General features: G+C 30.2%; 1 protein-coding gene across 4 annotated transcripts in view; it reads right to left on the bottom strand.

The window, feature by feature from the left end:
- Positions 1-332: 332 nt before the first annotated feature.
- LOC134696081 (sodium- and chloride-dependent taurine transporter-like) overlaps positions 333-18,042 on the bottom strand; it is a 33,887-nt gene continuing 16,177 nt past the window's right edge. For all 4 annotated transcript variants that reach the window (XM_063557671.1, XM_063557669.1, XM_063557672.1 and 1 more), the window contains exons 3-14: positions 17,535-17,666; positions 16,270-16,546; positions 14,010-14,142; positions 12,951-13,085; positions 12,592-12,695; positions 11,259-11,383; positions 10,337-10,449; positions 9,873-10,010; positions 8,914-9,013; positions 5,706-5,827; positions 1,980-2,159; positions 333-1,630 (exon numbers count right to left, since the gene is read on the bottom strand). In XM_063557671.1, the coding sequence (XP_063413741.1) occupies positions 1,436-1,630; positions 1,980-2,159; positions 5,706-5,827; positions 8,914-9,013; positions 9,873-10,010; positions 10,337-10,449; positions 11,259-11,383; positions 12,592-12,695; positions 12,951-13,085; positions 14,010-14,142; positions 16,270-16,546; positions 17,535-17,666 (1,754 nt within the window). In that variant the 3' untranslated portion in view covers positions 333-1,435. The remainder of the gene's footprint in view (positions 1,631-1,979; positions 2,160-5,705; positions 5,828-8,913; positions 9,014-9,872; positions 10,011-10,336; positions 10,450-11,258; positions 11,384-12,591; positions 12,696-12,950; positions 13,086-14,009; positions 14,143-16,269; positions 16,547-17,534; positions 17,667-18,042) is intronic.

Below are 18,042 nucleotides of genomic sequence, written 5' to 3'. Positions count from 1 at the left end.
TAACGTCCGGTATTAAAACAAAGATAAAATTATGTTGACTTTTTATTGCAATTTTCAATCTTTCCTCCAAAAAGAGAAAAAAAATAACCATTTTAACCTTTTTTGTTTTATATTTGCACATCCTTGAAAAAAAGAATATTTTTTTATTAAAAAAAGCATCAGGTATAGCAATTATTTTTTTATTTTTTTACTTATTTTTGTTCAACACAGAGGGTAATATGTTAATGTTGACTTACAAAATGATAAAAAAAAAATTAATAAAAGTATTAAAAACATAAAAATCTCCTGTATGGTATTGGAATGTATAAATGATTATCTAGTGAAAATGGGTGAACATTTATAAATCTCATACAACTACGTCAGATCTTCTTCCATAATTACTCTCTGTCATAATGATATATTGTAGGACAACTTGTGTAGAGACATTATCATTTATAAGTAGGAAAATTAAAATAGAGTCATTATCATCTGTAGTGGGACAACTAAAATAGAAAGGGTACAATGTGATAAAGTATGAAATGTCAAACGTCACTATTTACAGCATGCCCTTAAATAAGTTAATAAATGACAATGAAAATAAATGGAGATATTTAAAAACGTTACTGACCTTGTCATTTCGTTATCCCAAATTACTTTATAATTTGTTTCAATGTTAAAAGTATCAAATATTAGATAATTATCACAATAACCTTAGAAAGACACATTTAAACCATACAAGGTTACATTGATGTTGGGAATATAAAAACAAGATCAAGTTAATATTCTTAAAACATATAAAAAAATAACAATGTATTGATAATAACCAGTCCTTTAATACCGCCAGGACAAATCAGAAGTCCTTCAAGATAGGTTAAAAATCGTATCAGCATGAAAAAGTAAAATGAAAAGTGCTGCATAATCCCTAAGATATATGTAAGACAATTTGGTGGAAGCTGTCTACATATTTTTAAATACATTTTTGACATGACAAATTATTATTAATGTTTTTGTTTACACTTTCCTGAACACTATGAGCAAAATCCTGATCATCCTTACTGGTATATTTTCATGTTTAATTGGTCATTATCACTTGATCAATTAAACTATAAGTTAATTCTGAAAATATTTGTTCATGATTTCAGAAGTAAAACCATTCCAAAAATCTATCATCCTTTGTAACGTTACTGGTCATCTTGAACAGCTTATTTTGTTATTCATACATGCCTTGATGGCAGTCTGATGACTAAGTCAGAATAAGGATTACTATTCCGAATAAAACCCAAAGATTTAAATCCTAAGTAAAACACAGAGATTCGAATCCCAAGTAAAACCTAAAGATTAAAATCCCAAGTAAAACCTAATACATCACAATTATTTCTTTCATTTACACTTCTATCATAAAACTGAAAAGAAGTTCCAACATAATATAAAAACTGCAATGTTATCAAAGCCGTTATCAAACATTTGAGTCTTTTTGTAAGAATTTTTCATACTCCATACTGTTGGAAAGAAGTGTTGGCTCTGTATTTGAAGATGTAGCGATATGACTTTCTTCTTCTCCTTCGTCATCTATAACACATATTTTACTCATATCTTCTCCTTCTCTTATCTGATGCCTTTGTAAGCGTGGCATTGTGGTAATGACAAAACGCTGAAAAGTAGTTAAACAATATACGCATTATTGTTTTTCAATACAAACTAATTTGGAAGGCGAAGTATTCTAAATAGATAATCATCCAAAAGAGATTCTTACTTTACTTCATTTTTCCTTAATTTCATACTTTAGTAAGTGACTTTGATCTCATAAATTATTGACTACTTGATACTTTTTTTCATAAAAGAATATAGAAAAGGCTTCATTCGCTTATGAATCTTCCAGATTGATAGAATGTTCTTCATAATGTAGAAGATATTATAAAAGAACAAAATAATGACAGATCATATACATGTATCTATATACATGCTTTTATAAAATAAGCTAAGAAGAAAAACAAGCATACTTCTCTCAATGTTCCTGGTGTCTGGAGAAGTCTAACGATGAAAACTATTGGCACCCATATCACTGAACTTAATGCCAATATCCAACCAACTCCAATAGCCCATGAAGGATACTGGTAAGTGAGGCTCTTCCTCTTGTAGTCCAATTCAGAATAACTTATAGCTCCAACTATAAATATAATCTGAAATAAAATGATGATTTTTATTGTTAAATCTTGATTGCATGCTTCTTAATGCAAAATTTAGTTGTTATAAACTATCTATTTATATGTATTTGACATATTCTTTTACATTTTCTTGTCTGCTTGTATCATAGACATGATTTTCCCATAGCTAGAAAAAAAAAACGTCTCTTCTTTATAATTTATTATAATTCAAAGCGTGTTGAAATTAAGCAATGAAAACAACTAAAGCATTATTTTGAATTGGAGTTATCTTTCTTTGTCAAGAATTGTAAGCGTCTAGCAGCGACTATGCACTTTATACAATCTTTACCCTTTAACGTTTTTCACCAAGAATAATTCCAGGGAATATCATAAACCTGTTCAATAATCAAAGCTATTATGTACATTACTGTCTCTACAGTAAATTCAGAAATCCCATCTGTCAATGTAATTATCATTTCATGGAATTTTATACAACTGCCATACAAGTGAGTGGTTTAGCTAGATGTTATACCAGGTTTAATTTCCCATTTTCTACACAAGAAAATGCACGTGCCAAGACACGAATATGACAGTTGTTATTCATTCGTTTGACGTGTTTGAGCTTTTGAATTTGTCATTTGATTACGGATTTTCCATTTTGAACTTTCCACGGGTTTGGTATTTTTGTGATTTTACTTTTTCATCATATTATTTTTTTAAAATATTTATTTATCTTGCAATGATGATGTGAGGACATATCAAAAGAAACAAATGAGAAGTTTTGTCATTTTTATTATATATAGTTACATGCCTTAATCTCAATTGCTAACCAAATATGTTAAGTCAATATTTTCATAACTGTTTGTTTGTCTAATTAAGACACATAGATATAATTATATTCATGCGGTTCTTAAGACCAACCAATGATGTTGCTCCATCCAAGGAATCAATCAAAAGGACCATATTTATATATCAATATATAAATAGCCTTTGTCTCAACTTTGGTCGTACTGCTGCAAACAATTTTGCTGCAGATAACATACTTGAGGTGGAGGACAGGGGGTACCCTTCTCCCTTCTCTCACCCCTCTTCTCCTTTCTCCTATTCCTTTTCTCCTTTCTCCTACCCCTCTTTTTTTTCCTTTTTTTTTAATTTACCGGAAAAAAGAGAGATATTTTATTTTTTCATATTTTATTTTTTTCTCCAACTTTTCTCCTTTCTCCCAGTCTTCCTCTCCTTTCTCCTTTCTCCCATCCTTTCTCCTTTCTCCTAGTCTCCCTTACCCCTGTCCTCCCCCTCATACCTTTCTCATCATTTTGTTATGTTTTTGAAACCAGTAATATACATTGCCTTCTAGTACTGTATTGTTTGTAACTGTTGATATAACGGAATTATGGTTGTATCCTTATGGTTGTCCTATAAGGAAACTTACTTGGAATACACACTAATTGTAATGCATTGTATTGGTTAAAGATCCTTCTGTATTGCATGACAAAAAAACAACCAATATCAATCGATGTATACGAAATTTCTAAATAGACTTTTGAAGAAAGTATTGATAAAAACCCTATCTTGGATAACATATTTGTAAATAACATAATATCTTTCGGAGTTCTTCCTTTGATTTGAAACACTAAGTCAATCTACCCCATAAACGTAGGGATTGAAGATATCAAAAGTACATCTAAAATAATAAGTTACCGTAGAGATGGAAGATATCAAAAGTACATCCAAACTTTTAAGTTACCGTAGAGATGGAAGATATTAAAAGTACATCCAAACTTATAAGTTACCGTAGAGATGGAAGATATCAAAAGTACATCCAAACTTATAAGTTACCGTAGAGATGGAAGATATCAAAAGTACATCCAAACTTATAAGTTACCGAAGAGATGGAAGATATCAAAAGTACATCCAAACTTATAAGTTACCGTAGAGATGGAAGATATCAAAAGTACAGCCAAACTTATAAATTACCGTAGAGATGGAAGATATCAAAAGTTCATCCAAACTTATAAGTTACCGTAGAGATGGAAGATATCAAAAGTACATCCAAACTTATAAGTTACTGTAGAGATGGTAGATATCAAAAGTTCATCCAAACTTATAAGTTATCGTAGAGATGGAAGATATCAAAAGTACATCCAAACTTATAAGTTAACGTAGAGATGGAAGATATCAAAAGTACATCCAAACTTATAAGTTACAAAGAAAAACTAAAATCGGCTGTTGAAAACAACGACAAGAAAAAACAACAGTCTACTTTAGTTAACCATTTTAACGTCATAAAATCTAAACCAATACATTATAACAGATTAAAAACAAAACCAAATAGCTGTTATATAGATCGCCATTATATTCTTTAGTCCATTTCGTCATTAAGGCAAAAACTAATATCATTTATTAGATGAGATAATAAAATACTATGGACGATATAAAACAATCGATCCTCTATATTTCTGCATGCTCTTTTTTATTGTTACGGAAACAAACTAGATCATTTTAGCGTTTATTTTTCTACATTGGTTAGAGGTATAGGGGGAGGGTTGAGATCTCACAAACATGTTTAACCCCGCCGCATTTTTGCGCCTGTCCCAAGTCAGGAGCCTCTTGCCTTTGTTAGTCTTGTATTATTTTTATTTTAGTTTCTTGTGTACAATTTGGAAATTAGTATGGCGTTCATTATCACTGAACTAGTATATATTTGTTTAGGGGCCAGCTGAAGGACGCCTCCGGGTGCGGGAATTTCTCGATACATTGAAGACCTGTTGGTGACCTTCTGCTGTTGTTTTTTATTTGGTCGGGTTGTTGTCTCTTTGACACATTCCCCAATTCCATTCTCAATTTTAGATCAAACAAATGTTGTTGTCTAAAATGTATAAGAAATGTTAGATATCCTTGGTTATGTTAGTGTTGTATGAAGGCTGGTTTTGTTAATATCTTTGTGTTGTTGTATTTATTTTGTGCTGATTATTTATTTCTTTGAAAAGATTCATTAGGATCGCAACACGACAAGATAGAAAGATTTGATATTGACGATAAATCATTAGTATTGTTTTTTTAAATTGTTTCCTGCCTAGGTAAGAATTGGCATTTTATAACTTCAGGTGTTGGTATTGGCCTAGAAAGGTTTTAATTATGTTGTGTCTTTGCTGTGGGATAGATCTTTACCCAAATATCTTTTATTCATATAAACAAATGAGGGCCCATGGGGTTTTTGATTATGTGATTACTTGGCCGTTTTTTTAATGATTATTTGATTATTAAGCCAAATATTTCATGATTATTTGATTACCTAGGACTGTATTTTTAGTTTATGATTATTTGATTACTAAAGATAAGCAAATATTTAATGATTATGTGATTATATTGGCAAAAAAATGGTAATGTTATGACTACGGGAAATAGTTTGTTATTGCTCATGCTTATAATCTCCTTGAGTGTAGAAACCTGGCTTATCTATACAACAATAATTTTTATTCACCAAATACCTACAAACATTTCTGTTAAAACAGTAGTAAATATCATCTACAATGTATCAAACCCTCTTGACATCTACAGAATAATTAATTGCATAATTACCATGCTGAAAAGGGGTGTGAAGATCGCCCACATGTACTTCATCACTTTCATAAGTCGACTCATGAAGGGTGACAATTTGTAACCAAACATCATTTGAAGGTTGTCATAGAAACGATTAACACCTATAAGAACAAGAAAATAAACCCAATAAACAGACGCAAATATAAAAATAACATTTAATTACAAAGGTCAAATGGAATCGTTACGTCACGTCAGCAAGTTTTTTCATTCAGAAAGTATTGGCAACATATTGTTTTCTAATGATATAATTATAAAAAATACTTTCGTGTGTAAATATATTTTTGGAAAAAGGTAACTAATGAATCATTGGCACAGATCAGCATATATCAATATTCATAAAATGTACAGTTAAATAATTGCTTGAAGTTTATCTTCTCAAAAATGACAAACATATATGTATAAGATAACTTAAAGTGATCGATTATTAAATGGGAATTTTCTCTCATAATTTTCGTAAACAATATTCACATTTAAATTGCAACCTGCTAACGTGACGTATTGAGCATGCTTTTATACAAACCAAAGGAATATATGATTTAAAGACAATATTAAACAGAAAGGTCAAGTTAATTTTAGAGAGATCGTTGGTGTCATTCCGTAGGAGAACAACAGATGACCCAGTTCATCAGGAAAAATCATTTTGTTATGACAAATTTATTTTAATCTGAAAATATGAGAAATCACATCTCCCTGAGAAAAAACTGATTATGTATGACCAGGTCTTATACTATTTGATGAGTATGTTAATGAATGAATTTAAAGGGTTTACCATTTGAAATAATTCTACACAAACATTTATATAATACCGAATGAAAGGTGTTTATTCCCGTAAATTTTTTATGATGTTAATTTCAAAGGTTTGAATGCTAGTAAATTTGAAACACACTCTTTTATTCTTAAACATTTAAGTTTGAAATAAATTCTGATTATAATATTCATCTTGGTAATCCGGGAAGCAAATATTTCAAAGGAGATCTCGGATATTTAATGGGGCGCATCGCAAAATACAAAGATTACATTGGCAAGGGATATACACATTATATTTGGAAAAAAATAATGTGCATGCATGCAACATTCAAGACTCATTATTTAACAATCTCATAATTTAATAGTTACACAATGTTAATTCTTATTCTATTTAAAATTTGTGCTCTCTCCGTCACTCTCGAAGTCTCTCGTTCTCTCTTAAAATATGAGTATTGCTAAAGAAATGTGTATATTATACACTAAAGAAGAAAAACAATTGTGGTTATAGATATATATTTGCGTTGTACTTTAAACAAACAAAATTTTTTAATCATTCTTTGAATAAAATATTTTGGAAAAAAAATGAAATCGGACGTTTAACAGCACCAAAACTGCATATCAGAGTACTTTAAATATTGCAAGCAACTCTTGATTTTTGACAAATCTGAAACTTAAAGAAAAAATTATCCTGAATATTTGACCTTGGTTGTAACAGTTTAAAGCGTTTTCAAAATAAAAAAAATACATCCATTGATGACAAATTTTTACTGTCCCAAAGTATTTTCTTATTATTCATGTTATAGTACAAACAAGAAAAAGGTATTTGAAGATAAAAACAAAATTTAAAAGGATAAAAATCTAACTAATACAAAACATAAAATAAACAATTATCCAAAATACTCTACTTAGCAGCAACGTAATATGCATCCAGTGAAGTGTGTAACAAAAGACCCTCACCTCAGAATTAGTTGTGAAAAAAGTTGAGGTCCTCTTCGGTTACCTTGTTTCTAATTAAAAATGACGATCCTCAAAGTATTTATAATTCTCTTATCTTATTATGTGTCATGCAATAATATAAAAAGTGATGGTGACAAAATGTGAATATCAATAATTATGTCCAGATTAAAAATTCAAAATTATTTCAGTAATTGTTTGGTGGTCAAATGGAATAAGATATAAATTTCAACCAATTTATTCAATAAAGAAATAAGATTTTGTCTAATTTCAGGCAATCCTTAACACGCAAATGGAAACAATTGAAATATTACACAGGTCAACACCATACCAATGACATACGGGGCGAAATTTAGGGGTTGCTGATTTCATAAATTACATTAGGAAACTGCAAAGGAATCCTACCACGATGTGGCTGACATAACAACTCAATCCAAGACAATGCACTTCTAAAAAGACATTCCTGTTTATGCATAGATCTTGGGTTGTTAAATAGTTGTAACATAGAGATACAAATGCCCTTCAATAACCATGCAGTAATCTTTTTTTTTTTAACCTTTTACCATTTCATACTGAGATAATAAAAAAGTAGAATCTACACGTAAAGCGCAAAAATTTTGGACGGATAATGTGACCACAGACGAATCATATATAATAATTTTCAAAATCTAAATATTGGATGCAGTAAATACTTCTGAAAACGAATTTATTATACAGGATGATGATCATACTAAAAAGGAAACACTTAATATAATGGGTGGACATATTTGTAGGTGTTCACAAATATAAACATGTAACTTATTAAAGTCTTGTGAATATATCTGAAAAAAAGCCAAACAGAACCTCGATATTAGTATAAGCACAAAAAAAAAAGAAATTGCACCTAACTGTTACTCTTTCAATCTTCTTTCGCTCATACATAGTAATATTCACACATATTATATATTCAAATCATTGTATCCCTTTGGTTCAGGTTAAACATTAAATAAACTGGCGAAATGGGTAACTTTTGAAATGTGGCCGAAAGAGGAATGCCTTAGCTAGATATAATTTTTGAGTCCCATCTTCCAATGGTGAAAAACTCTTTGGAATATTAAATTCCTGCAAATGGAGTCTAGTCGTCTACAAAGAGGGGATTGATTTTTATGATAATACACAAATGATAATGTAGACTCAGATGCATACTATGTTCTTCAAAAATTATATCTTTTTACTGAACCAAAGGGATGTAGAGGGCAAATAAATCACACATTATTCAATACTTACTGTAAAACTGGTTAATTACCTTGGGAAAGGGGGCGGCGGGCGAAATGGGTATATTTGAAGAAGGAGGAAAATAAATGTTGCCGCCTTTTAAAGAGATCCTTCAAGTTGGATGCCAAATGTTGTGAATGTTTAGAAAAAAAAATCATTAAAAAAAAAATCAAATTATCTGGGTATGGGGAATTTTGGAATGTAAGAAGGATCCCTTTCTCAGGAAACATACCGTAGATGTAAGCTACCACCACACACTCGAAGAAGGTCATTACAAGAACAATTCTGCTGGCCGCATAGTAGTCGAATAACTGAAATACATACATTCCGCCCTAATAGGACGGAATAATCCTTTAGTCAAAGAAAAGCAATATCTTATTCAAGAAAAGGCAACATTACATGCTTTGTTAGAGAAAGGGGATGTTTTCAAATAATAAAAATTTGAAGGACTTAAAAAAAAGTGTTCTGAAATCAAATATATGGGATTGTACTTACCATTAAATTAAATCATATTAATATATTTCTACTGTCACTTTATTGAAGTTACATAGAACTTCAAGAAAGGATTATATTTGATACTTAATTCTATTTTTAAATAGCTTTAATTTTTATTTTATGAATCAAGGAAGAAACGGGTTATTAAAATGTGCCTTTCCTCCCTTTAAATAACTACTGCATACTGTTACAAATATATAACATCAGCATATAGTAATGATATTTAAACATGCAATAAAAGAGAACAATATTAGAATATAGCATTGAAAGGATTTGTCCTTTGAATGATTTAAGTTTTCTTTGATCATCCTGTTAAAGCATTGGTTTTTAAATTGGTCTTTTCCATCATCTCTTCATGATAAAAGTGACGAATTCCAAGCAGGTGTGTCGTCTGCATGCATAATCAGCATGACCTAATTATATGCAACATCTTATATAGATCCGTAATATCGATCACAAACGTGTAATAAATATCCATTCAAATGATGATATCATACAGTCATACTTCCATTCGTTTAATTATGTGGGATTTTATATTACATAGCATTTTAACCTGTATTCATGGATGTAATATGAAAGTCGTCCATTTGCTGCAGATATGTAAACCTTCCATTTAGATTAATGATTTATGAATCCTGTCTGCAGGAGAAAAGGAACTATTACAATGAATATACTGTCAATTGACGTTATATTTACCTCTGTAACCATGGATAACCCAACGAAAAAGCAGAAGATGCAAACGCATCCAATGAAAATTTCCCTCCTTTTCCCTCTCCTCAGCTGATGAGGGAAGTAGTCGACAATTGCTGTTACGAAGCCTTCTACACCTACAAACTGAAGAACATATTTCGTATGTTAGCACTGTATTTAATACGAGTCAGTTTCATTCATTGAGAGAATTATAGAAAATTTTATAACATAAATTATCTAAGAAAGAAAGTTTATAACTAAAATTCTATCATAAAAAACATACATTTCATTTTACTACTTTGCAACACTGCAATCTTAATTAATAGTGGTAAAAAATGTCTTAAATTATCCACTTAATCAAGACTTTTAAAAAGACAAGAAGGCAAAGCAATATCTATTTTCCTTTTTTGTTTTCATTTTCAGAACTAGGTATAAATAAGAACATGCTTTGTTTATATAAAGTTAATTACCTGACTATCAAGTCCAAGAAGTAAAATCATCACGAAGAACAAGACTGACCAGAATGGAGCGGCAGGCATCTGTGCAACAGCTTCTGGATATGCAATGAATGCCAATCCAGGACCTTTAATAAAATAATGTATAACTATTACAATCCATACAAGAAGAGGTCAGTCATTTATGTCTCAGTTTCCTACTAATTCTGTACTTTCGTGACAAAAAAAGTGGAAACATTGGACTTGACTTCATGTTACACATACAACAAGACAATTTTTACAATTGACAGCTGTTGAAAAAGGTGGACAATTCACAGCGAATGTTTAAACACAAATCATTTGAACACACCCGCTTGTGTGTTCATTGGTACAGTTTGAAACTGTTGTTGATTCCAGCTCCACTGATGAGTCATTTGAAGTCTAAACGTGTCTGTCGTACTAATACATTTCCTTGGTATCTACGATGATGTATGTTTTACATCAATAATCTATGGATAATAATTTAATAAACAGAATAAGCACATATCATACTTTCTTTCTAAAATTTGTTCATTTGTACTTTCTTATCAATATTAAACTCTTTTTATTCTTCAGCGTACAATCGTGGTGGTACGGTTCTGTATCGATTATAGAAAACATAACAAACAAAACAGGAATGAGTTGCCATTCACCTTTAATAACCATGAATTTTTCCCTTTTTTGGTTTGCTAAATTCTATTTATTGTTCATTATAGTTAGCAAAAATTATAGCTACACACTGTTTACACATTGGATAGCATTTACTAGTTGAACTGTTATCGTATTAATAGTTATTAAAGGTACCAGGATTAAAATTTAGTACGCTAGACGCGCGTTTCGTCTAAATAAGATGTAAGATATGTATAACCTATTAATAATGAATAACATTTTATAGCTTATTATCAACACATATGCGTACCAGATTCAGCCACATCAGCAATTGAAACTCCTTGTCGTTTAGCCATGAACCCGAGTACAGAAAATATGACTAGACCAGCCAACAAGGAAGTAAAACTATTGATACAGGAAAATATAATCGAATCCCTGAAAGTAAAAAAAAACAATGAATGAAAATCAGAATGCAAAGCTAACTTTTGGTTTTGAAATAGAAAGTTTCACATTTTTGTTTATGCTGAACAAAATCATAGGATTACCTGAAGTATTGATTGCTTGTGGAAAGGTGGTAGTTAATACTTATGATATAAAACCAATTGTTCGTGTTTACTGGGTGAATATAATAAGCTTTAAATTATTGATAAAGATATCCGTAAGAAAAAAAAAAGACTTAATGCAGAAAGAGTATGCAAATAATCATATCATAAAGGCACGCTATTACAACGTGTAGTTAAGTTGATCGTCCTTAGTGTTTTACTTTAAGGGGTGATTAAAGCCGAGTCAGAAAGTACTACAATTTACACATTATCAGGCAGAGAAACTTTATCAATACTTATTTTTCCCATTTAATATGATAAATAGTTTTAGAATTGATTTTTTCTTGCTTGGGAAAAAAATATCGATAATGTTCAATTATAAAATTGCCAAAGCAGTGTGCAGTGTTTGTTTACTTGATTTGTAAGCTCCTATTGAAAAAGATAATTGACAAACTAAACATTCCTTTTAAGTAAACATAATCAACTATTGAATACCAAGAATAAAGCTCCATATATACCTACTTAAGTTGTATAACAAAACATAATTATATCTGTATAAATCGCAAATGAAATGCAACAATAAGCTGGATAAAGACCCCACGAGCAGATACAAAAGACTGTACCTATTTACTTGAATACAAGTGATATCATTCATGAACACAAGGTAAATGTTATGATAATTAAACAGATAAGAACGTTCTTCATATAATCATACAAAAGGAAGTGATAAGGTGTGAATTGATGGTAAAAAATACTAAGCAACTATAACTTCATTCCTTAACCTTTACTACTAAACACCATCATATATTGCAAATGCGTCTGACAAATAAACACATGACTAAGATACTTGACCAATGTTCATAAACTTACAATGTTTACAACACGATTGAAAATGAATCTCATTACTGTCATTCAAGACACAATACAAATCAATTACTATGAAAAATTAGCCAGGTTACAAAATAAGGTTTATTAGCAGCGTCAAATTTAAGAATTACGAACTTTTGTTTTTTTTCATACATATTTGTTTTTAAGACAAGAAAGAATAACTTTGGTTCTTGATTTATTTTACAGTTAGCAAAGGTTTAAAACGACACAAACCTGAAAGCATTGTGGTGGAATTTGTTGTAACTCCCTAAGGCTGTAAGAGTACCAAGAGCCAAAGAATATGTGAATACAATCTGTGTTCCTGCATCCACCCACACCTGAAATTCAACAAAGTGCATAAAGATAAGTAAAAAGCATGTTATAACTAGTCTTGTGTTAGACTATTTCTGTGAAAATATTTACATTAAAAATCTACTGTTGACTTTTTGAGTGTTGCATTTGTTTTTAATGAACAGAACAGCAGCAAATGTGGTTTGATTTCCCATGATATATCAAAGTTATATTTCAATGAATTTTACCGTTTTTCTTAATGTATTCTTGCATTGATGTATATTAAGTAAATTAATTCTTACCTGTGGGTCACGTAGTCTTGACCAATCAGGAAGAAGATAATATTTTAATCCTATTTCTGCACCATCTAATGTTACTCCTCTGATTAACAATATCAGCATAAATATGTAAGGACTAGTCGCCGTGAAATACATAACCTACAATCAATATAAAAAACTGGATAAAGTTAACTGATAAATACCAAGACGTAGGTAACATTTTCATGCTTTACAAAAAAATCCATTTTTATTAAATTATAAGAAACTAAAATCAGAAATGTTTATTGTTTGAAGATTATTTTTTACAAATGAAAAATTACAAATTTATCAAGTAAAAGTTAAAAATATTTTACATTATCAAATAATCATCATCTTTAAACTTAAATTTTCGCTTTTAGACAAAGCAATCTTTATTTTTATTGTACTTAAATAAAGGTGGTGATGACATCCAACGTTGGCCTTATCCTGTATTAACAAATAAAAAAGGCAGTTAACATTAAACAAATATGATAGGCAATGTTCTACGTGAATTTGGGGTAACGTTCTCAGAATCAAGGAAAAGCTCCGTATCTCGTATTTCCCCGTTTTTTTCATGAAGTAATATTTCACATATTTTGAAATAAGTGCTGTGTAATTGATTTTCTTGAATACACTAACAGGAGAAGCACATTGGAAACATCCAACTGTATATTTACAAACATGTCACGCTTTGATTCCTCTTACAATACAGCACTCGTTTTCTTAATGTCTGCGTTACAGTTGGCGATTGTTTGACTTAGCAGTTGGCTCATATACATTTTTCCTATGTGAGTAATTCAGATTTGCATAAGCATTATGAATGTTGGATTAAAACGTAAGATATACGAATTGCTGACTTCACAGTATAGCAGAACTATTCCCTGAGTTCCTTTACCGACTGCAAATTCACGTGTAACATATGCCTTGTACATGATAAAACATAATTAATTAATCTAACCCATATGCATGCCCCCAAAAAGATATTGCAAAAAAATATAAACAGATTCTGTAAATTCTAATGTGTGGGTAGAATCCCCATTTCAGAGGAATCTCCACATAAATCACCTTGCCGGAGGATTTTATGCCCTTCCAAATGCAGAAATACACGATGATCCAGGCTAGTAAAAGGCAGAGGGCTAGGTCCCACTTGATGGCTCCAGGGTGGTCCACACCGCTGGACAGATTCAGCACTTTTCTCCTGAAGAAATGTATTGCTAAGAATAATATGGTTGATTCCGGATCGTCACATCCGGTCACTACTTTGGAACTTCATTTTCATTCACTTATTATCTACCTCAAATTTAAGTATGCACCCTAGCATCTATTTCTCAGAATGCTTCTGTTTCAACATTAATAGTACATGTTTCTACGGTACACATATATAAATAATATGCCTTTTGATTCAAATTAACAAATAATATACCACCACAATATATCTAAGCACGAGGACAATGTGCTATAATGAATATTTCTAGCCTGAACATTGATCTAATTTAACCGATATTAATGAGATCCTTCTGCTGTCTGTAGTTTGTGTTTTGCCGTTTCATTTTGCCATTTGATTAAGGACTTTCCTTTTAGAATTTTCCTAGGGAGTTCAGTATTTTTGTGATAAATTTCACTTTTTATGTAGCATGATGTAAGTGTTCTTGGACCATTTAATTTTCAGCCTATTTATTTGTGACATAATTTTGAGAATTCGACTACTTTTTGTTTTTTAAGAATTTTAAAATATGTTTTTCACCAAATTTGTTTTCATTAAACAATCTAGATTCCATTTTAAAAAAATGAACGAGGCAATGGACTTGATTAACCCGCTGTTTATTGTTTGTTATTAGGTCAGAAGCTGTTTTTATATATTTATGGGAATAAGGATTTATAAAAGAAAACAACCGAAAAATGCATCTGTTGAATTCTTCCTGAACAAATTTATTCTTTGAAAAAATAAGCTTTATAATGATCAACAAAATGATTGATTGATTGATTGATTGATTGTTGTTTGCTTTACTCCGCATTAGCACAAAAAGGCTATATTACAGCAAGATTCACAAAATGATATTTTCACTTCTGATAACTGTTACAAGGGTCTATTGCCAAAATATATCTATTAATGAATGGTCTTGCTGATTCTGATATACTGTACCGTATACAGTACGAGAGATAATTCAAGTACATTGGGGAGTTAATTTCTTAAATGAAATATTTATACCGAAATTTACACCGTTACAAGTTTACAAAATTTTCATCATCACTTCAAAATATTTATTTGTTGTGTTTGCTACGTTAGTAAGTGTGTCTGAAACTTAATATAGATTTAGATCAAGCCAAATTCTTTGGTTAAGTAGAGCCCTTAAACGATTTAGGACTTTATTGTAGGTATATTTCGTTTAGTTTTTTCAGAGACATAATACAATATGTCTATGATATATGCAAACCTCAAAATACAAGATTTGATCAGTAAATTCTTGCTATTTAATTTCAAATACTTATGTTTAGGATATCAATTTATATTCACGATGACTAAATGGAAAAAAAGGATTTGAAATACAAACTGAACCAATGAATCATACACAAATGCATAGGCAAGCAAAAAACAGAACAAAACTCTTAAATCTTTAAATCTATAACTGTTCATTTTGTAGAAACTCTATATATTATTACCTTTAAATATGTAAAATATAAAGTATTGAACAATTGATTATAACCCTTTCTAACTATGGCATTTTTAAAGTACAACTCCGTTTACCATTTCAAACGAATAATAGGTATGCAGATTACATAGACAATGAAAATCACAACCAGCATAGTAACAAGTCGATCTACATGAATAAAATTCAGCTCAACAGTCATAATAGATTAAAATGGTGTGATAAAAACTATTTATTGTATTCATGTCTTTGCCATGTTTACGATTTAAAAATATAGGTTTCAAAGAAATAAAAATTATCAACAATTGATACTTTTTATTTATATGTTTTGACACACATATTTACTACTTCCAACTGTCTAAAACCTGTGAAACGTTTATGTTTAAACCCTATGATGAAATATCTTTCGAAGAAAGAAAAAGCTATACATATAACCTTGCTGTAGATTTCAAATTCATTTCCTTATAAATATATATCTATATATAATTTATATATATTTATGAAAGAGAACAATATATTGAATGTAGGATTATTAAAACTAAAGTCTTAAATATATATACAGGCTTACCTGGAAAATATATTCATGAATATTATAGCTGTAAAAATAATTGTTATAAAGACATTTTTCAGTATAATACATGTTCCATTTCAAAAATATTCAAATTAAAATTACTTACTCCCAAAATTCTGTGACAGGATCGCATAACTTCTTTGACAGATTAGATATAACATCCTCAACGTCAGCAGTGACGTTGGCAAGTAGTGATATTGTAGAATTCACTGACTTTGTCTTGTAAAGATTAGTACAGTTCTCAGAGTTCCATTCATTGTTCCCATGAGACCAAGGCAAAACAGCAGTAAAGGATGAAAACAGGTAATAAAGTGACCAGGACAATATTATATTGTATTCACAGTTAAGTAAGAATACAATGATTGCAGATGCAAATCCTATGCCTGAAATTTAAAAGAGACCAACGTGATTATCAACATCATTTTGTGTTCTTTCTTATCGTCAGGTAAAAAATACGACAAATTAGGTGTTTTTCAGAATTAAAACATCAATATCAATAAATTACTGTTGCGTAAATTCGTTGTCATTTGCAGTTCATCGTTAAGGAACATTTCATGCATGTTTGTCTGTTTCTACATTAAGCTTAGACCTCTTGGATTAAATGTAACGAATGATACGTGTGGTAAAAATTGCATTTTTTTTTTTATGATGCAAATTTAACTGTTGAGTATGTCAGGAATATGACAGTTGTTTTCCATTCGTTAGATGTGTTTTAGCTTTTGATTTTGCCATTTCATCAAGGACTTTCTGTTTGGAATTTCCCTTGAAGTTCTGTTGTTTTATAATTACTCTTTCTGCAGACGAGACGCGCGCCTCAAGTTCAAAATTGAAAGCCTTTCATATATTGGATGAGGTTTTTTTCTAACCATATTAATTTATCAGAACCGAGATAAGAAGTTAAACACTTTCTAAAAATATTACCATTACACTCAATTAAAAAGTATCTCTAATTTAACATTTTTATTAACAAATGTATTTTAACAATTTCCAAACTCAATAGGCCCAAACAATTTAACGTACTTTCTTTAAAGTTACATCGGTTAGTAACCTCGTAAGATTCACCTATTAAAAAAAACAGAACTGTGCCAAGGAAAACATCTTTATCGTTTAGCTAACAATTTTTTTCATGGAAGCTTTACGCAAATAAGTCATACTAGTTGGAAGTTCATTTACCGATCAAACAAGGTTTCGTCCAATATTTTATACATATGCAAATGCCTGTACCAATTCAGAGATATGACAGTTGTTCTTCATTCGGTTTATGTGTTTGAGCTCTTTATTTTGCCATTTGATAGACTTTATGTTTTCAATTTTCCTTGGAAATCAGTATTTTTTGTTTATTTTACTTTTTATTATATTCATGACATTTACCCTGAAACAATGGAGTTATTTTCCAAGCACTGACACCTCCCTGAGCCATGAACTGTCCTAAACATACTTCCAAGAAGAAACATGGTATACCACATACCACAACTGCTATGAAGTAGGGAATCAAAAATGCTCCTAAAAAATAAATATGAAAAAAATGTGTTAATGCTTTAGATATACAATATTTCAAACCAAAACTACAAAACAATAATGGAAGAATGTGGAAATATTTAAATATTAATTTAGGATTCAAAACTTTGGAGTTCAAACAAGCAAGTCATAAAAAGACGTTTCTATTGATTAAACTCAGCAAAAAAATTCAAGTTGATTTGTTCAGTCGTGGATTCCAGAATAGTCATAACACTACTAGTTTGCTACAGTTGTCTTCAGTACAATTTTCAATTTACGAATGCATACCATGGTTATCTAATGGAGAATTTATGCGAGATGTGACATAAAAAAGGATGTGTCTTTTCATTTAACAGTTGTGTATTAAAGTCTGGTAAAATTT

Source organism: Mytilus trossulus, chromosome 14, assembly GCF_036588685.1.
Source record: "Mytilus trossulus isolate FHL-02 chromosome 14, PNRI_Mtr1.1.1.hap1, whole genome shotgun sequence".
NCBI lineage: Eukaryota > Metazoa > Mollusca > Bivalvia > Mytilida > Mytilidae > Mytilus > Mytilus trossulus.
The sequence above is the reverse complement of the archived record's forward strand: the minus strand, read 5'-3'. Positions and strand labels throughout refer to the sequence as shown.